General features: G+C 34.2%; 1 protein-coding gene across 1 annotated transcript in view; it reads right to left on the minus strand.

Annotated features, from left to right (window-relative positions):
• Positions 1 to 21,820, minus strand: part of LOC145295922 (dihydropyrimidine dehydrogenase [NADP(+)]-like) — a 119,581-nt gene that overhangs the window by 59,898 nt on the left and 37,863 nt on the right. The window contains exons 4-6 of the mRNA XM_080141737.1: positions 14,606 to 14,693; positions 9,039 to 9,200; positions 1,562 to 1,758 (exon numbers count right to left, since the gene is read on the minus strand). Of these exons, the coding sequence (XP_079997863.1) occupies positions 1,562 to 1,758; positions 9,039 to 9,200; positions 14,606 to 14,693 (447 nt within the window). The remainder of the gene's footprint in view (positions 1 to 1,561; positions 1,759 to 9,038; positions 9,201 to 14,605; positions 14,694 to 21,820) is intronic.

The following is a 21,820-nucleotide window of genomic DNA, read 5'->3' on the forward strand; positions in this document are numbered from 1 at the left end:
TTGTTCCATGCCAAGGTGTTTTGTCCAGTTTGAAATAATCAAACCAGGAATGAAATTCACTGTGAAGATTGAGGACCTATTTTAAATAAAATGTCCAGTTTAAACTTACAGTAGACATCTGAAAAAATGTCAAGGGTTGAGTGGCTGAATGTTATTGATTGCAAGAGAGAATCAATCTGATTATAAATAATGTAAAAAAAACATGAACATAAGGTTGTATGAATCCAATCTTCCAAATACAAATATTGAAAATAGTTATCTCTTAAAATAAGTTGTGAGCATAACATAAAAAATAAGAATCATTAAACTACTTATACGTCGTCTTGCACTTGAGTAAGACTTAAATGCAATTATAATCAAATGATTATGATTAAGAGTGAGGACACAAAGAGCCATTAGTTATCACAAAGATGCCCCATAGAACAGTATTTTTCTCTTCCTGCAGAAAATGAGGCAACTGAAAGGTTCAAAGCAGTGATTGAAGTTTTATAGCAAACCTTACTCTCCTGCTTGTGCAGCTGCCATTGCTCAAAGGCAGCATGCATTCCACAGACCAGTCCAGTAGAAATAGACAAAAGTATATAGAAGCTAGAAATAATTTTAAGAGTCAAATAGCCAAGAGGAAGCATACTGAAATCACTAGAAAACAAATAGAGTAGCAGAAATTACGAACTCATGATTTCTGGAAAATTTATAACAGTGTGGTAAATAGTGATCAAACAATTTCCCTTTTATCCAATAATCACAAGGTTGTTTGCACAGCAACTGAGAAGACTAACCTGCTTGCCTGGTAGTTAGCTTCCAACTCCACTTTTGACCCAACAAACAACTCTTTTCCAAATTTCCTTTTGTAGATAGAAACCATTCAATTTGAAAATTATCCCTTCTCATTTTTGTGATATCATAAAAAAGCTAGACACCTCGAAGGCATGTGGGCCCGATTTATTCCTGCTATACTATTAAAAAAAAAAAAAATGCTCTGCTGAGGTTCTCCAGTTTTTTTAAATTACATTCCGAACTTATCCTGAACATATGGCGTCCACTGACGTAGGTATTTGAGCACTTTTTGACTTTTTTTTTTTTTTTTTTTTTTGCTTCCTTAAGTTTCTGCCAGGTTTTATAATCAAATCCTTAGACAATGGAAAAATCCGGATTATTCTTGATGGTCGTACATCAAAACAGTACAAATGTGGGTGTGCACAAGGGTCAATCCTGGAACCTTTATTATTCCTTATATTCATAAGTGATCTTCCTGATAAAATTGTATCCAAGATGAATTCCCTCCTGGCTTCCATGACATATAGATATCCTTACTTGATGTGCTTCACACAAATATCACTTCAAAATTATGCTAAACTAGTGTTGAAAAAAAAGCAACACAAAACACCTGTTGCCAGGTGAAAAAGTAATGTCAAATATGCATTTAAAACAACAATAACTTTTAAAACATTACCATAGCTCATTTATTAGGAAGTATGGAAACAGTTTTATTTGATCTCGAGTGAAATCTGGTCTTAAAAAGAAAAAAATAAAGTGAATTATAAATGCAAAGTACTCTCACCTGAGACCTCCCACATAATTGTCTCGTTCAAAGATGGTAACATCTGAATATCCAAGGCGAGCAAGGAATGTGGCACAACTGATACTAGCAGGTCCACAACCAACAAGAGCAATCTTTGATCGATAGCTATCTGGTAATTCTTCCAAAGGTGGTAGACTGGGGTCTCGAATTTGTGGAATTCGCATCTCCTTAAAAATCTAAATAATCAAAAAAAATTTTTGTATTGATCAATTGATAATACAAATTTTATTAAAAAAAAAAACATTCACACATGTTGTGGCATAACATTTCTGAATTTTTGAGATTAAGATTGGTTATTCAGATTGTTTGGATTCTTCCAACTACTGTTCTCATCTTCAGTGTGAAACGTAAAAATGACACTCAAGATGAGAACAGTAGTCTGAAGAATCCAAATAAAACACATATAGCATAGTTAATATATGGAATAATGGATAAGTGTTATATTCCTAAATACTTAGGAAATAAAGACAAATGTGAGTTACACCGAGTGGTATGTGTAATGGGGTTTATTTATAATACAGAAACGTAAGGCTGCTCGCCTAAGGTAAATAGAAGTACATAGTAACAAGTATGGGGAAGAAAGTCTGATAATCAACACGTAAGACTATCCGTCTTACTGCGACTGCTTGTCTGCCGCTGTCTGCCAAACAGTCCAATATATATATACAGTTTGTAACCGGTGTATAGCCAGTTATGTTCCTTCACAACACCTCCCCCTGAAGCTGAAATCTTCCTGATTTTAGCTTAAATACCTCTTCCTTTTAGGGTCAGGGCTTAATCTCCTGGTAACTTTTCTCTTTCTTGCGCTTTTCCTTCTGGTCAGCGTTACCCGGGGTAAAGGTTTCTGTCCAGCCCGTATGGTCGGTTCAGGCGAAATATTCATTGTTTGCGGTACACACGCTGGTTTTGGTATATCAAAAATATCGCACAATGTTTCCATTGGTGTCTCTTCCACATTTGGAGACAGTCTGGGACGTATTTGATTTCTGTGTCTTTTGCAGACAAAACTTAATCCTTGGATGGTATAGACCATGCTCCCAATCCTTTTTTTGATAATACCTTCAACCCACTGATTTCGTCCATTTTGAAAATTTTTGAAATATACATTTTCACCTGGGGAGAAGCACTTGGTATTAAGGTTTTCTTTTTTGAAAACTTTCTTTTTCTCTGGTAGCAGCCTATCGAAGACAGATCTTATCTTTCTTGCAAACATTAGCTCAGCCGGGGAAGAATTGACATTATTATTAGGATTTGGTGTCACCCTGTAAATTGCTAAAAATGTTTGAATACATTGTTCGTCTGTGTCCGTAGTAAGATTTTTCTTAAGTGCCCTTTTAAACGTATCTACAAATTTTTCGGCCAACCCATTCGATCGTGGATGGTACACAGGTGTTGTCATATGTAGAATATTTAGTGAGTCACAGAATTCTTTGAATTCATGAGCAGTAAATGCTGTTCCATTATCGCTCACTAAGGTTTTTGGCACTCCAAAACGGCTAAAAATTTCATTAAGCGCACTCACAGTGTTTTTTGCTGTTGGATGTCTAAACTTAAATATTTCTGGCCATTTTGAAAAAGAATCTACAATAATCAAGTAAAAATAACCATTTATAGGTCCCGCATAATCAATATGCAGACGTGACCAGGGTAGGTCCGTCTTTGGCCATGGCGTCGTTTTTACTGGAGGATCTCGAGCTGCTAATTGACATCCTCTGCATGTCTTGACACATTTTTCAACTTCCTTGTCCATACCAGGCCAGTACACATATCCTCTCATAAGGGATTTCATTCTCGAAATGCCCGGATGACCTGTATGAAATTCCTTCAGAATTTTCCTCTGTAACGTTAGTGGAATTACGATCCTCTCACCATACATGAGCACATCTTCACAGATGGAAAAAGGCGTTGTTTGATCTACCTTTTTATTTTTTTTTATCCATCCCAATTGATTTTTCATTTTCTTAATGAAAATGTCATTTACTGCCTCTTTTTTTATTTTTTCGAAAGTTACCGGAAGTTCACGTATCATATTACACATTGAACTTGTACATTCACTTTCGTCTTTAAGCGCAGCAATTACCGTTTCTTCGAAACTTTCGCTTCTTTTAGGGATCAACCGTGATAATGCATCTGCGTGTCCTAACTTTTTTGAGGATACATGTTCCATCTTAAACTGATAGTTTAAGAGGGTTACAGCCCATCGCTGTAATCGATTCGCAGTATGTGTGGGAATGCCTTTCTTTGATCCAAATATGGTAAGTAGGGGTTTATGGTCGGTTTGCAAAATAAAAGATCGTCCATGGAGAAATCGATTGTACTTTGTAATTCCAAATATTATCGACAGCGCCTCTTTTTCAATTTGGCTGTAATTTTTCTCCGCTGCAACCAACGTTCTTGAAGCATGGGCGATAGCTTTTGTCCTACCATCCTCATACTTGTGAAGTAATACAGCGCCAACACCGTAATCACTGGCGTCCGTTGCTAGTATTAGTTCCTTTTCTGGATTGAAATGTGCCAATGCTAAGTCTGACAGTAGACATCTTTTGATATTTTGGAAAGCAGATTCACATTCCTTATTCCAGTTCCATTTAACACCCTTTTTCAGTAACTCGTTAAGAGGAGCTCTTAAATTATGTATGTTAGGGATGTAAATTGCATAGTATTGAACTAATCCCAAAAACGATTTTAATTTTGTCACTGAATCTGGAGCAGGCATCTTTTCAATTGCTTCAGTCCTTTGTGGATCCGGTCTTCGACCCTCTTTGTCGATTATTTGACCTAGATATTTAATTTTTTTCATAAAAAAATCGCATTTTTCTGGGCTCAATTTAAAACCAAATTCCTGTATTCTTTTGAATACTTCTTTTACATGCTTCTTATGATCTTGCAAATTTTCACTTTTAATTAGGATATCGTCAAGGTAGGCCATTGAAAATTCCAACCCTGCCAGCATCGTGTCCATAATTTGCTGGAAAATAGCAGGAGCAACCTTTAATCCAAAAGGAAGCCTCTTTAGCTTAAAAATGCCCTTATGAGTATTTATGCCTAAGTATTTGGAGCATTCATCGCTGATCTTAATTTGCAAGTAAGCATCTGAGAGGTCTATCTTAGAAAAAATTTTTCCTCCGTTAAGCTTAGAGAACAGATCTTCTGCGGACGGAAGGGGATAATTATGGTCCAATAGACAGTCATTTAAACCCGTTGAAAAATCTCCACAGACCCTTATTGTTATTTTTTTTCTTTACATACACGGTTGGACTTGCCCAATCTGTGTGGTTAACTTTTTCAATGACTTCCAGTTGTTGAAGTCTATCCAACTCTTTTTCGATTGCGTCCATCGCTGAAAAAGGCACATTCCTTTTAGGTTTGAATACTGGAGTGGCATTTTTCTTTAATTCAAATTTTGCCTCTGTCTTAATACAGAGTCCTAGTCCTTCGGCAAAAACATTGGGAAATTCAGTTTTCAAATCCTTCAGGAAGTCTTCCCTTTGGTTTGCTTTTTCTGCAGTTAAAACGTTACAAAACGAATTTATGGGTTTCTCCCATAAATTAAACAGGACAATCCAATCTACCCCAAACAGGCATGTATTCTTTCCTGGTACGACGTACACTTTGGATTTATGAGTCTGGTTAGCGAATGTCACTTTGCATTTTAATTCTCCCTTGAACTCTAATCTTTTGCCGCACACACTTCTCGCCGTCTTTCTGGTTTTCGTTAATTCAGGTCGACCTATCCTTTTCCATATATCTTCATTTATAATACTAATATCTGCACCGCTATCCAGAAGCAATGTAACCAGATGTCCATTTATCCGAACATCAACATATTTCCGTCTTTCGCAGCTTTTTTCTTTATTCATGCGAAGCGTATTTACATTATCGGTCCCTTGTCTTTTCTTCTGGGCACAGTATGTTCCCTTGTGACCTCTGAGACCACATTCATAACATATTTTGTTCCTAAACCAGCAGGTCTTATTGTTGTGTCTTAAACTACCACAACATTTACACTTTAGCTTTGGGTCTTTGTATCCTTTAAGGATCCTGTGTTCTTGGAACCTGGACTTTCTTGTGGTCCCTTGCCTTTTTACTTGCTGCACCTTAAAAATATTTTTCTCTTCAATGCGAGTGTTGTCTTTCTTTATGTTAATCAGACGTTGACACTCTTCAGTGACTTTTTGCAATGTTATGTTAGGATCCGCCTCCATAATTGTTAGGATCCGTGAACGTATATCTTTGTCCCTTGGTGCTGTGAGACCTTGTACAAAGATTAAACATTTAAATTGGTCTGCGGAAATTTCATTCAATTTAAATGATTCGCATAAACAGTTCACAGTGCAAGCATATTCTAGATAGTCTTCAGCTTCTGCCTTCTGAATGTTCAAACATTTGTATCTAGAGTGAAATAGGCTATCCCTTTTATCAAATATTTTCGACAAGGTACTAATTGTTTCCTCGAACGAAACCTCCTCCGGTTTTTTTGGTAGAATTAGATTTGCATACTTGGTGTTTTCATCAGTACCCAGTTTTTGTAGTAGCAGGGTAACTTTTTCCTCATCGGTCCAGTCTAAACATCTTTTCGTAAAAATTGTTTCGTATCTTCTGTAGTATGCAGGGAAAGTAACACCAGTATCCGGGGAGTAACGAAATTCCGTTAGTGAATTTGAAATACCCTCGGCAGAAAAATTAGTCTTCTTCCCGGTCGACGTTAGAATTAGCTTTTCTAAATTCTTTTGCTGTGTCGACATTTGTCGTTGTAGTATGTTTGTTTGTTCTTGTTGTGCCTCTAAAGTTTTTTGTGTTCTTTCTTGTTGTTGTTGCAGCTGTTGCTGTAGCTGTTGTTGTTGAATTTGTTGCTGTTGTTGTTGTTGCGCTAAAAATTGTTGAGTCATTTTTGTCTGTTCCTGGATGCTAAGGGCTAGAGCCTTAGTTAACTCTGCTAATTGTTCCATGTTAGCTTCTAGTACAAAAATGTTTTTTCGAATTCTACACAATAATTCCAAAGAAAAATCGTAAATTTACGTATATCGTAAATTAGTAGCAATATGCAGACACAACATGTTTCAACAAAGTTCATCCATAGTAATTCAACAGGCTTTGTAAAATAATTCTTTTTTTTTTTTTTTTTTTTTTTCAACAACGTAAGTTCATACACAAAATATTTCTTACTTCCCACGACAAATAGTTCCAATTATTTATATAAAGGCAATAACAAACAATTAATTTTCCAAAAAAAAAAAATATATATGGCTGCCGTTCCCACGTGGCATAAAATGGTACAATAGTCGTTGTATTTATATTTTTTCTTTCGAAACTCGTAATCCTTTAGTGTAGTTTCGAATTCAATTTGCGACCATTTTTTTTTTTTTTTTTTTTTTTACTTGTCAAAATAAATATAAATTCCACTTTACCTTGAACATGTTTCTATAATTTCTTGTGAGTTCTTTACGAAGAAAAATCCGTACTTTTCGCTACTTTAGGTAGGAAAAATTTTTAAATTCATTGACGCACGTGGTCAAAAATCCTTGTGTAGTTTGTTTTTTTCGTAAAACAAAAAATCCTTGCATTGTACACAGTCCTTGGTACGGTAATTTATCTGTTAAGAGAAAGAACATCCTTTCGTCGCCGTTGTTATATTCCTAAATACTTAGGAAATAAAGACAAACGTGAGTTACACCGAGTGGTATGTGTAATGGGGTTTATTTATAATACAGAAACGTAAGGCTGCTCGCCTAAGGTAAATAGAAGTACATAGTAACAAGTATGGGGAAGAAAGTCTGATAATCAACACGTAAGACTATCCGTCTTACTGCGACTGCTTGTCTGCCGCTGTCTGCCAAACAGTCCAATATATATATACAGTTTGTAACCGGTGTATAGCCAGTTATGTTCCTTCACAACAATAAGCATGTATGCAGGATAGTTAAAACACAAACATCTCTAACATCAACCGACTTCAATCTATTGTAAAAAAAGTTATTTATATATAATTGCTTTAATTTTCCTTAGCATCAAGATAAGCATATTAAATAATCTATATTTCTTTGTTCACTTTTTCTGAAACTACCGAGATAATCTGGCTAAAACTTTTGTATGGACTTTTGTCATAAGATGCAGTGAACTAAGTATTATAGTATCTGTTTGATGCACAGTTAGGTTAATATGGATTAGTATTTACAGCAAAAATGAGTGTAAATTCAACCATCAATTTAGTATAAAGCACTTCTTAGCAGGCTAAAAAGTCAATTTGTGTCTATTTGGAAAAGCAAGGAAAAAATATATTTTTTAAAATTACATTCCTAACTTATCTTTAACATATAGCGTCCACTGTATTAGATAGTTGAGCACTGTTTGATGTCTCTTCCTTAAGTTTCTGTATTAACCCTTTACCACCAGATTCTTTTTTATGCAATAAATAAATCTTTTAATCATGAAACCCACTCGTGACAAAAATTAGCATGCAACTGATGCACGAACATAAACAAACCCCCTCATTCACTTGTTGAACCATGCATAAACTTGTACTTTGAGGACCAGCTGAGCTGACAAGCTATAAGAATTAGGAATATTGTTCTTTTGAAAGACGACTTGAAAGTACAATTTGGTGGTAATGAGTTATCTATCTAGGCAACTGAATAGTTTTTATTCATATGGTTGCCTATATAAGTATCAAATTTCTCCAACTACATTCCTTGTCTTATTGATTGCTTCAGCACAAAAATCATAGGATGCATAAGAATCACTAAGATGCCAAGTGAAGGGATGCAGAGGAGCAGAACAAGGAAGAGGAGGATATAAACATAAAAGTTTCAATCTTATGGCTACAAGTTCAATCCATGTAAATGTTAGTGCATTTTCATTTTATTTTCAATCATAAAAATATTCACTTAAAAATATTAGCTAATGTAAATAATTTTTATTGTGATCTAAAACAAAATTAAAAAAAATATTGCATAATTTTTCAATGCTGGATTTGTTTAAAAAAAAAAAAAAATAAATAAATACATGGATACTCTAGTGTCGAAAGAATTTCCAGATTCTTGATGCCATCATTACCAAATAAACTATAATCAAATTTAGTGCATTGCAATATTTTTCATTTATTTAATCACAAACTAAAATAATGAAAATTGCCGTGTGCAGCATAGTACAAAAATTGTTGAATGTTCAGTTTAAAATTTAAAAGTTAAAATTTCTGAAGTACTAATTAACTGAACATTGATGAAATATTATTGAAAGCACTTCTACATAATTAGATATGTATTTTTTTTATAATAACATCACCATGGAAAAGAAAATTTTTTTACGTAGGCCACTACTAATCTATCTATATTACCTATTAACGCCATAGGATTTCTACAGGTAAGCTTAGTCTGTATAACAATGATGCAGGCATTAACTAATTAAGGATAGTTTTTTCTTATCAAAAAGAAAAATTATGAAATTATGAAATTCTTACCTCCACTGCAAATTGCTGCAGACCCCCAATGTTGATTGGACCTTCCTCCGAAGCAGCAAGGTTACAGCTACCCACACAAAGGTCACTAGTAGGGCAAACCATACCACAAGTTAGCCCCATGGGATTATCCGACAGAATTGTCTTTGCAGCTCCATAATAGTTCTATATTGAAGGTTTGAAAGTAGACGTTTATTTCATATATATGTTAAACATTTATCGTATGTATGTTAAATCTAACATATCAAATTATTTAGTAGAATGCTCAAAGTAAAACTCAAATCTGATAGTGATAATTGATTCAAACTAGCCTATTTTTGTTTCTTTATTTCACTATGCTAATAGCACAAACATTTTATGTCATGTCAGTTTCTAAAAATAATTATAGCTAAAAAAGTTTTTAGAATGGATACTTTTCCTTAATCAACAATTATCCTTAAATATTAAAAAGATAGCTAATCATACAAGGAGTTATTTTCTTTGACTTAAAAAAAAAATTGTTTATTTATTGCGGACTATTATCCTCATCTTTCTTAGTTGCTGTATCACAATGTTTCGGCCAACTATTCCTCTGGCCTTCGTCAGATGGTAACCACGACGGGATAGGAACATCCTCAGCAATTACTGCCATCCATAGTTGTTGTCATCTCACCACGTTTTGGCCAAGTAAGCCTCTGGCTGACTTTGGGTAGGATTGAAATGGGTATCTTCAGACAATTCTTACCTGAAACCATAGATATTCAACGTCTCTATCCACAGTGCCACGGGCCCCAATGAAAGAAAGATGAGGATAGTAGTCCGCAATAAATAAATTAATACTCATCTCAATAATGAATTCCAGTTAAATAATATATAAAACAATTGTCCTTTACTAATAAAGTCTTTAAAGCATTTATGACACAATTTCATAGATTACTATATACATTTCTAATTTACACCATAAATTTTTTTTTTTTAAGGTAGTCACCCCTTATCAAGGCCCAGAAGCCACTCGGGGGTAAGGGTTATTGCGTATATAGTAATCAATGGGGTAGTATCGTAGTAATCATTAGTAATGGGGATTTGATAAAGTGCCTTACTTAAAGAGGCGGTTCATCAGGAATTTGTTTATGTTGGACTTGAAGACATCCAGGTTACAACCTGGATTAGTAAATCAGGTGGAAAACGGGCAAACGGAACAGAATTCCACAGGTGTGCACTTCTAAGAAAGAAGCTTTGTTCATGGAATCTACATTTTGGTTTTGGCACAGATAAAGAGTGGGGAAAATTTTTGACAGTGGTTTCAGCTAGACGGGTGTTTATTGTGAAAGATTGGCGAGGGGGGACCAGAGATTGGAGCTCAGACTAGCACTTGCCATGGAAGTAACGATAAGACAAAAACAGACTTGCAACATCTCTTCTGTGGGAGAGAGGTTGCAGGGAAGAGAAAAGGGCATCCCCCACTTAGTCGCAAAGCCTATTTTGTACTCTGTCAAGGTAGGATAGGCTATTTTAGCAGCTGCTTCCCAAATGTGGCAGCAGTACTCCATCCTTCGATGTACTTGGCTTTTATATAGATAAAGAATTGCATCAGTAGTGAGATATCTTCTTGAGCGGTAGAAGGATCCTACCATTTTTCCAGTGACCTTGGCAACTGACTTGATATATATGTTCCATTTAAGGTCAGGAGTAAAGGTCAAGCCCAGAAGCTTATCAAAACATCGAGCTTCCCTTAGATGAGAGCGATCCATTTCAATTGATGCCAGATGGGGATCAGAGTGTTGATGGTGTAAAGATAGGAGCTTGGTTTTAGATGCATTAAAAGTAACCAGCCACCTCTTTCCCCACTGTACTACACGCTCAAGATCAGAGGAGAGAGAATTAGAGAGAACTTTGTTATTTACGATCTTTGATGTGTTGCCATAGATGGTCGGGTCATCAGCATAGATGTCAACGAATGATTTAAGTATGTGTTTTGGGAGATGAGTGGTGTAGATCAGGAAGAGAGTTGGGCCCAGGATGGACCCCTGGGGGACTCTAGTATTAATACTGTGGGCCTCTGATTTCTGCCCATCAACAACTACTCTTATGAACCTATCAGAGAGAAATGATTTAATAGTTGAGAAAATATTTCCAGTTATACAGTAGCTGGAAATCTTGTGAAGTAGGCCTTTATGCCATACCCTATCGAAGGCCTTTGATATGTCAATAGCAATTGCCCTAGAAAGGAAGCCTTTGTCGAGAGATTCACTAATCCTATGAGATATAACTGTTAGCACATAGCATGTTGACTACTCCTCTATTTAATATGGATTCCAGCAACTTACATACAGGAGACTTATTGGTCTGCACTGAGAGGGAGATGACTTATCACTTTCATTCTTAAATGCAGGGCATACTGATGAGGTTTTCCAGGGTGTTGGAAAGCACTTCTCCTTAAGGCAACACTTAAACAGTTTTGTAAATATGAAGGCAAGTTCTGGTTGAAGCTTTTTCAGCACTATAATTGGAATGCTTTACTGGAATCAAGGTTCTTGATTAGCTTGGCAACCTCACGCACAGAAATTTGTATGCTGCATAGCGTGTTGTCTGTTATAGGAGGAAGTACGGGGAGTTGATGGCCTTCGTTGCATAGGGTAGAATTAGCTGCAAAGTTCTTGGCAAGTAGTTCGGCCTTGTCTGATGCTGACGAGATGACCTCTGGTCCATTGATGATGGTTGGGATAGAATGCATGCTTCTGTTCAGGATCCTGTTTGCTATTTGCCAAAAACTGGTGGGAACCAAGCCGCTGCTTAGCTACTTTGGATTTAATGGACTGAGCATATAGGTCTCTTGCATTTTTTATTACTCTTTTACAGTGGTTGCTGGCAGTCCTGAAAGCAGCTTTAGTCTCAGTACATCTATTACGTTGGTAGCTATGGAAAAAGTGATTTTTGTGCGCGATGGCAGCAGCACATTGTGGGGAGAACCATGGCTGGCTGTTAGGTTTTTGTTAGAATTTTTTCGATGATATGAATCGGTCTATGCCTACAATTAACCATTTGGTCAGGTTTGATACTATAGAGGACACATTCTTTTTAAATATGGAATGCAGGAGTAGATCAGATATAAATGTACGGAAACTATCCCAGTAGCCGTAGAGTATCGATATACAGTACGGTGGAGAGGTACATCTGAAGACTTATTACATTTCATTTTTATCTTAACTAATACAATCGAGTGGTCAGAAGATCCCAGAGGAGACAGAATGGAACATGAACATAGCTCAGGGGAAGTTGTGAGAAAAAGGTCTAGAAGGCTAGACCGGAAGTATAGGACACACAGGTGGGTTCGTGAACAATCTGGGTGAGGTCATAGGCAATTACGAAATCATGACAGAACCTCCCCTCATTTTATGTCTTGTTCGAGTGGATCAGTCATTCCACATTGTGGACATTGAAGTCAACGCAAATGTGGATGTTAGCCGAAGGATGTGGTCAATTTTCTCAGATATGCTCTTAAAGATAGTAACTCCGCTGTTGTGCGGGCGATAGAGAGCAAATATAAATGCAGTAGTGTAAGCAAGTGCAATCCAGAACCACATATAAGGTAAATTAGGGTCTTCACTGGAGATAACCCTACCACACAGAAAGCCATCCTTAATGTAGGCACATATTCCATGTCCACAGCGATCTTGGGGGTCAGTTTAGACGTTAAGTTAGAGTGTCTTGGTTTATTTTATGTAACTTAATTCATACAATTAGATCTCATTCTTTATTATAATGCAACGGAGGTAAACAACAAAAAAAAAAAAAAATCCTTCACAAGGGTAGCTTACCTTGAAAGCATTTAAAATTCTTAGATTGAAAGTTTTGGAAGCTATTTATATCCAGTAAGTCAGTAATTTTAGAGAGATTAAAACATTACCAAAATAAAATTACATTTTGATAAATATTTGGTCTAAAAATCCTATTTAAAAAAAATGACGAAAATAGTATTTTAACAAAAAACAAACAAAACAGTTTAAGAAAAAAAAATACAGAAGGAAAGTAAAACTACAAAGACTTACAGGCAACACAGGAGATACAGCAAGTATATATATGAACTTAAAACATTTAAATCAAGTTTCAGAAAAATTCATACAAAAATTTTTAAACGTTTTGGAGCATTTATTCATATTGGTGCAAGGCTTTATTTGTGGACTAGTACCCATACTGCTGTATAGACCCTTCATTATGCAACCATTTCCTTTCCTAGATAAATATTTTAAAGCAAGAACACAGATAAATAAATTCATCATTTCAAACACTCGAGTAAAAAAATAGTTCTACTTTTAAATAAAATTTATAAAGAATACACACTGTGCAATATTGTCAGTATGGATTTGTTAACAACAGCTATATCTTTTCATAGATAAATATGTTAGAGCAGAATAAGTTCATTATTTTAAATCTTTGGTTGTTGTCGTGATCGTTCTCTAATGAAATACATTTTACACAATTTCTTTACACAGCTGGAGTCTGGTAGGTGGAGAAACATTAAAAGCATCATCTTTTTTCCTTAACAACCTTGTTGATGGATCTATTAATGTTAAGCCTCTTTTTGATATCTGCATTAGTCCATGATACATGCAGATTATATATGAGACGCTGAATGTCATAACTCGGTAAACACCATCACGCCAAAATATTAAGTTAGTATATCGTTTTATTCCCCATATCCTCCTCTAATACATACAAGAGTAATTATGGTCGAATTCAGACCGGAATATGGGTAGAAATCGACTAATGCACAGTATACCCACCAAACTAAACTTTAACTGCATTTTTCTGTTTTTTTTTGTTTGTGGTGCTTACAGTGTGTTATGACATTCAGCACCTCATATATAATATATGCAGGAGATAGACATGAACATATCTTTGTTATATTTCTGTCCATTTGTTTGACTTTTTTTTGGAAACTATTAGGCTGGTCTAACTGAGATTGAATTTTGTATGGACCTTTGTTATAAGGTGCAATGGTCCAAGTAATATGGTATCTGTTTGATAGATCAATAGGGATCATTCACCATAAGTTTTCTTGGAAACTGGGCCAATCTGGCTGAAATGTTGTATGGCTCTTTGCTATGATAAAGTGCAGTGAATTAAGGATTATGGTATCCATTTGATGAATAGAGATTAATGAGATAAATTTATAATGCAAAGATGAACACAAATTTAAGCATATTCAACGATGAATTTGTCAAAATATTCATTCCAACTAAGTCAATAATAAATTTATAAATTTTGCCTGCTTTTCATGGGCTAAAAGTTTAGCATAGATAAATTTATATGAAAAATATATAATAGTTTACACTTTGTTTTTTATTTATTCTTATTTGAATACAAAATGTATTTATTTCTATTAGGAATCCTCTTAAATCTTTATACATAAAGAGAAAAGTTACATTTTCCAGAACTTAATGGATCATAAAATGTTAAATCATTGTCATGTTTGAAGTGAAGAGATAAAAGGGGGATTTGATTTTGAAGGTAACATTTTTAGTCAGCATCTATACAAAACACTCATTTTTATATCTATATTCTTATATTTCAATATTCCTATAACTCACCTTGTTAGAAATACTTGTGATAAATCTTTTTATTTCCAATTGGGTTGGACAACTCTTCTGGCACGGAGCATCTGCACACTTTAAACATCTACAAAAGAGAAACAATGCAAATTATCCTGGAAATGTACAATCCTTTCGGGAATTACACAGAAGAAAATTACCAAAATCTTAAGAAAAAATATCAACATTGTTTTTTTTTTCTTGTTTATTGTATTGACATTCTTAGTAATTATGTAAACAACCTGAAAACTGGATGTTAAAATAAGCATAAATTTTCAAGTTCAATGCACAATCAGTTTAGTATATAAATTTACCTTAAAATGATCACCCACTTTTTCAGAGTATTTAAAAATATCCAACCAATTTTTAATTTTAAATATTGGCTATTAAATGGTGCATGTTGGAAAGCTTTTGTGTTTGTCTATTGCAGCCCAGTTTAGGGCAAAAAGTTTAAAATTTGTTTTTACTGCTCTTAATTACATGAATAAGGGATTGCATGCAAGTTTTCAATCCCCCATTTCTTAGAATTGACCTGGTGGAATTTCTTAGAAAGCTGTATGTCCTTAAAATGTTATCCAGCTAGCAACTGCTGACTCAGAAATCAATGATCATTTTATTTTAAATTTATGAGAAACTGCTCCCTCACTTTTTAAAATTTTATTTTAACTGCAAAGTTTTTCAGGACGTTTACATGTAATCGCCTAAAAAGTAAAATCTAATTGGGGGTGGGGGCGAATTAGTACATGGTGTACATATTTAACTACTTTTTAAAAAAAGTAGGTTTTTTTTTTTTTAATTTTACATTATATGCAACTAGTACAGTGACATCTGAAGATTACCCAGCATTAATTGCATGGGTCAGGGTCAAAAAGTGGCATCAACTGAAATAATTTTTTTATAAATTTATAATATTTACCTCCCTGAAAACACTTTCAACATTTCTTAGCATGCAATACAAAGACCTTGCATTCATGCTTGAAGCTCTGAACACTTAAATTTCTATTACTGTTTCATTTCTGTTATTTAAGTATAAATAAAATAAACTCACTTCATTTTTATGAATGTAAAGGACAAGTTCACAATAACGTATGCTCTTCGATCAAAATAAAATATGCTTATCCAAACATTTTGTGGAAGATTTATTAGGTTTTATCTTCATTTTCAAGTTCTGAATATAATAAAGTTGTCCAACGCAAATGAAAATCCTGAATAATGTATTTCAGGAAATATCTGGTTATCAGTCGGTCTATCTCCAAACCCGACAATAATTTTTAAACAAACAATAGACAGAAAGAGTTGCAGAGGCAGAAGTGTGATCGACTTCCAGGATTCCGACTTCAACTCCTTATTTTAATGTCTTTCAATATTCAAACTGCCTGTTGATTGTTCAGAGATTAAAAATATGACAGATTCCTAACATTTTTTCAAGTTTAATTTAGATTATGCAACTCTGACGGGAACTACAACTACTGCTACTCTCTGTCAGCATTTCTCACTTTTTGTTATCAATTCCTTTAACCATCCTCATCCTCTTCTCCCATCATATCCAGTTTAATCCGTTTTACATGCAGGCATGCATTAGATGACTTAAAAACTTTAAATCTGACTAGATCTTTATTTATTCATCTCAAATTCTTATTTCACTCATGTTCTCCTTTACCTAAATCTGTGAAATGAACCCATTACCTATTTCATTTAAAAACTCAGCTAATCAATGTGACCATACCATCATAGTCTACTCTTCTGTACACATCTCCATATACAGTTCAAAGTTAATCTTCTGAGGTCATCGGTACTAAGCTTTCCTTTAAGACTCACATTACACAGCTATCATTATCTCATTTCTCTCCATGCAACGCATGTCCTCAACCTTCAACGGCCACGTTTCACTTCCAAACATCATACTATGTACACATGCTTGATAGATTCTTCCCTTAGTCAACAGTGAAAGTGATCTGTTGGTAAAGGAAGAAGTTTCCTGAATTTACGCCATTCACTCCTAACTCTTGCAATTACAATAGCATCACTGTGTTCCGATGGTATCATCAAGGTAACAAAACTTCTCATCAACTTCTATTGTCTTGCACACAAATAGGTTATCGTCTCCAAACCTACAAGTGATTCCATTGCGTTTCTTGTGTATCCAATTCTTACAAGCATCAAAATACTGAATTACACTACTTCCATTCGACAAATTGAGAAGGGGATTTTCCACTTGTGTGAGAAAGTTTTCTAACTCTACAACCTCTGATCATTATTGCTAACATTCACTCTCAGACCTTTACTTTCCATGGTATGCCTCCAAGTCTTTAACTTGACAAATAGGCCTTCCATAGTTTCACAGACATATGTACTAAATCATCATTAGCCTCAGTACAGATCCCCCATGTACTCCTACATTAACATTAAAGCTGTCACTAAATGTGACAATAATTCTAACACATGCAGTATATGAAAATTAAAAAAAAAAATCAATCAAACTAATCACATTAAGTGACAGAAGAGTTTTTACTGCTTTAAAATTGACTCAGCTGTTTAAACTCAAGTTGAGCATTACAAAATTACAGCCGCCATTTAAAATTATCAGAAGTAAATTATTAGTGTTTGTGCTGTATCCTTAATAAAAGGTATACAATAATTGCAACCAAGTGGAAAGAATCAAGAAAGATTTATTGCAATATAGAGTGCCATAATGGATAGACATCAGTAAGATGTTATTTTTCGTGTACTAAGGAGTCTCAAAAATAAGGATTAATGAGGTTGTCAGTTGGATGGTGATTATTAGTAATGGCTAAAACTCACTGTGTAAACCATAAAGTTCATGTAGGAAAAAGCTGGTGTAGTAGATTTTATTACAACTACGTCAATTATTTCTATATGTAGAATAAAGAAAAACAACTCTTTTATCGTTTTACTCCATCCCTTTTTCTCTCTGGTTATCTTTTAAACATTTCATGGTTTAAAGATCAGAAATCTGCATACTTTGGAAAGCAAGTTAAAGATAAAATGTCACTACTTGTAGCAAAAAAAAAAAAAAAAAAAAAATGATTAAATAGAAGCTTTCCACAACAGTCCAAAATTTCGGAAGACTTGTTCAGACAAGACCATAACCATATTAACACAGAAAAACTAAAAAACTCTATAAAAAACATTAAAAAAAAATCTCTTCTGCTCATGTCCACCATACTTTTCCTAGATCCTAACGATCGTCATATCTTTCAAAGCTGATATGTTTCTACACAAATCACCAACATTTACAAACCCCATGAATTTGAACATACACTTTTTCAACCTGTTTAATGGCCACCTGACATGCTAAACAATATGCTCACTTTGTTCTTGTCATTAAAATACCTAACTGCAACTGTCAGTTGTATACAGCATCGGGTTTTAAAAAAAGTACAAGTTATACCTACAGATAGATGAGGATACATTCTTAGGTAATTTATGAAAGATTTATCATGTTTCAGAAATATATTTTAATGCATACAACTCAAACAGTATACTACATACTACAGAACTGACCATCAATTTTAAATTGCACCATGTAAGCATGAAACCATCTTTTTTAACCAATAATCAAATATCCTACCAATTTGGTTTCTAAGAATTCAAAACAATAAGTGGACAATCATGACTTGTGAAATTAGCACAAAGGCGCATGTTCTAATAAGACAAGCATGCACATTATGTAGTAAAGGATGCAGGACAAAATTTAAATTTAAAAGTTACGATGAATGTAATTCTACAAACCGCCTGAATGACTTCCAGTAGTAATCTATCTCATCTCAAAAGGTTGGCTCTTGTTATTTTGGAGAATCTATAGTGTTATTGATAGTAGCAAGTCTACTATTTGCCCTCTTTTTAATAACCTCTAGGTCATTTCATCTTCTAAGCATAAGGATGATCTTTGTTCATCTTTTTTGTTGACAAATCTTTTCTTCATGATTCTGAAGATTTTCTTCTGGATTTTCCTTTGAAAACCGACCAGTCTCTTGATTCTGTAATTATTACCCCAAAAATAGTTGTTACAATTCTTGCTATTCTTGACCAGTCTAAGGCTCTGGTTCAGTTTCGATTTCTGTTCTTTTCTGTTCTTAAATGTTGTGCTCCTGAACTTTCATTTATCCCCTTGAAATTATTCAATCTGTTTATCTCAGTCCTGTTCCCCTTGTTGGAAGGAGTCCTCAGCTATTCCTATTTTTAAAAATGCTAGTGATAAGTCTGACCCAACTAAATATCTTGTTAGTCATCCGTTATTAAAGTTTTGGGGGAGGTTGGTCAACAGAAAGCTTTTCATTTTCTAGAAAGTTTTGGCATCTTTAGTGATGTTCTGTTTGGCTTTCTGGGTTTTCATTCAGTTGCTCTATTAACTTGTAATTGAACAGATCTGTCTGAAGGTATGGTCATCACACTTAACATTTCCAATTGTGGCATTCTGATCTGCAACATAAACTGAGGTTATAGTATTGGTGATAAAGTTTGACATTATGACTTTTCTTTCTGATCAGAGCTTGCGAGTAACTCTGGATGGTGAATCTATTTTCTTTTCCTATCAATGCTGGTGTTCCTCAGGGCTCTATTCTAGGTTCAACACTTTGTTCTCTATTATAAATCACTTTTCAGAACCTATTATTCAGAAAATTAACATTTATGCTGATAACACGATCCTCTATTCTGGTATTGTTCGTCTCATCTTCCCAAGATCAATTGAAATATGCAGTTGATTTGGGTTCAGTTCTGGATTAGAAATGACTTGTTTCATGTAATCTTGTTCAGACTCAGCTAATGTCCTTCAATAACAGGCGTCTTTTCTTCTTGGGATTCTTATGGATGGCCCTGCTCTCAACTAAAACTTCTTGGTCTTTCTTTCTCATCAAATCTTTTTTGGAATCCATATATTAACCCATTTGCTTTTTCTGCTTATCATAAAATAACTTCTCTATCACCCTAAACACTTTCTCATACACAAAGCTATTCTCTATCACTACAAATCTATCTGATCATGTATGGAATGCTGTTGTCATATTTGGCTAATAAGTCTGTCCCATTTGAAGGTTCTTGATATTAAAAAAAATGTATGTCATGTTTAGTTTAATGCAAGTAAATCTGTGGCTAGTTTAAGAGTCATTTCACAGCTTATGGGTGTAATGAATTTGAGCTGGGGACTGAGCTATGATGGTTATCATATGACACAGTGAAGTTGTCATATACAAACTGTTGCAATATTTTGGGGTATAATGGGGTATGATCCCACACAGTCGGACGATTCTATTTATAAACGATGCTGCTAAGAACTGACGAATCAAATTAATTCACATTCTGCTATCAACCAATCAGAAACCAGAATTGTTTCATAAATATTAAACCTTTTCTGAAGCAATTTCACATGTTCTTTTCCGTCTCGACACGGTAAGAATATTTTGTTCTGTGGAACTGTCTACTACAAACAAGTCACCTCCCAGGACTTGTGTGTAATAGCGAACCATCTGAAACTGTTCTGAAACTAAAAATGGCTTACACTTCTAGACAAACGGTCATAAAACCTATATAATTTTATAGTAACATAAATGCAACTATAAATATTAAACAAGCCCAAAAGAACTGCATTAATTATTGATGTCACTGTCCCCAGTGACTTTGGCCTTAATTGAGCTGGACGGGAAAAGAAAATATCAGGACGTAAAAAAAGATTTAAAAAACGACAGTCTATGAAAGAAATAAACATAACGGTTGTGATAGGAGCAACTGACCTAATAAAAAAGTATCTTCAGAAATACTTAGAAGCAATTCCAGGAAGACCAAGTTGTAATAAAATACAGATAGCATCCATAAAGTGAACAGCATCTATTTTTAAAAGAGCCCTGAGATATAAATTTAAATCATAAAAGAATCAAATGTTAGCTCCAGGAGGGAGCCCCTTGATCTCTTAAAACTTACTGAAGTAAAATTTAAAAAAAAAAAAAAAAGGTAAGAAATTAACAAATGGTATGCTTAAGTTTTTGCAATGTAGAACATAATACTTATGAAAACATTTATTAAAGCTGTGTGTGTGTGTCCTTCATGAAGGGCAATGTACTTTACTAATCTTTCAGGGAGTAAGTGGTATATTTTGACAGTTCCAATGATACTTGATCAATGGCAGCTTGGATATGCTTCTTGAGTTTAATGATGCTATAAAATGCTTTCTGCTTTCAAATGACACATGAAACAGAAGACATGCTCAAGCTTAAAAGTTACAAAAAAAAAAATAAATAAATAAAAAATACAGTTACTTCTGGTGGAGTATGTAGATCAGTAGTGAGCTAGGTTATCAGTGTTCTACTGAGATCACAAAAACTTAAAACTTATCTTATGCAAGATAACCTTATTTTGAAAAACAAAAGTTAAGTGGTTACAATTAGATATTCAACAGGTTCATAAATCCAAAGGTTGATTTTTCATGGCTGATAAGGATTTTAGAGGATTTATGTAAAAATACAAGAAAACACTTCATGGGTTATGTAACATTCAGCTACTTAACTTTCTTTTGTCCTCTTACAATATCAATTTTCAGAAGGTTACAAACACCTAAGTGAAATGTACTTTATTTCATTCCAAAATTGTAGATTTTTCATTTTCAGAATAACAGAGTGACATTTTTTGAACAATAACATTGCTTTTTCAAACAGACATTCATTCATATATATATATTTGTATATTTTGGCAGCAAGTCATTATTCAAGCGCGTCTGATTGAACATAACAGAGTTATTCTTTTTTTCGATTTTTTTTGGATATCTTTTCAATTCGCCTAGCAGTCTTGTTTTAGTTCAGCTCGTATGTTGTATATTAATATACAGTGTATATTAATAAACCCACTATCTATGCTCGATATGTTGATGGCATTCATCGCAGCCGAATCCGTTCAAGACATTAAAAAAACTCCAACTAAACCTAGAAACACAATGTCTTCAAATTTACATATGAACCAAACATAAATAACAAAATACCATTTCTCAACATATTAGTAGATTCAAGCAACTCCACTAAATACATAACCTCAACATAGAAAAATCCTACCAACAATAATGCAATACTCTTAAATTATTATAGCAAATGCCCAGAAAAATATAAAACTGCCCTGATAAAAAATTTGATTAATAATGCGGGCTCATACAATATAACATCAAACTGAAAATATTTTACAAAGAACTAACAAACATAAAACAAACCC

This window comes from Euprymna scolopes, chromosome 16, assembly GCF_053919585.1.
Source record: "Euprymna scolopes isolate OS-2025 chromosome 16, ASM5391958v1, whole genome shotgun sequence".
Classification (NCBI taxonomy): domain Eukaryota; kingdom Metazoa; phylum Mollusca; class Cephalopoda; order Sepiida; family Sepiolidae; genus Euprymna; species Euprymna scolopes.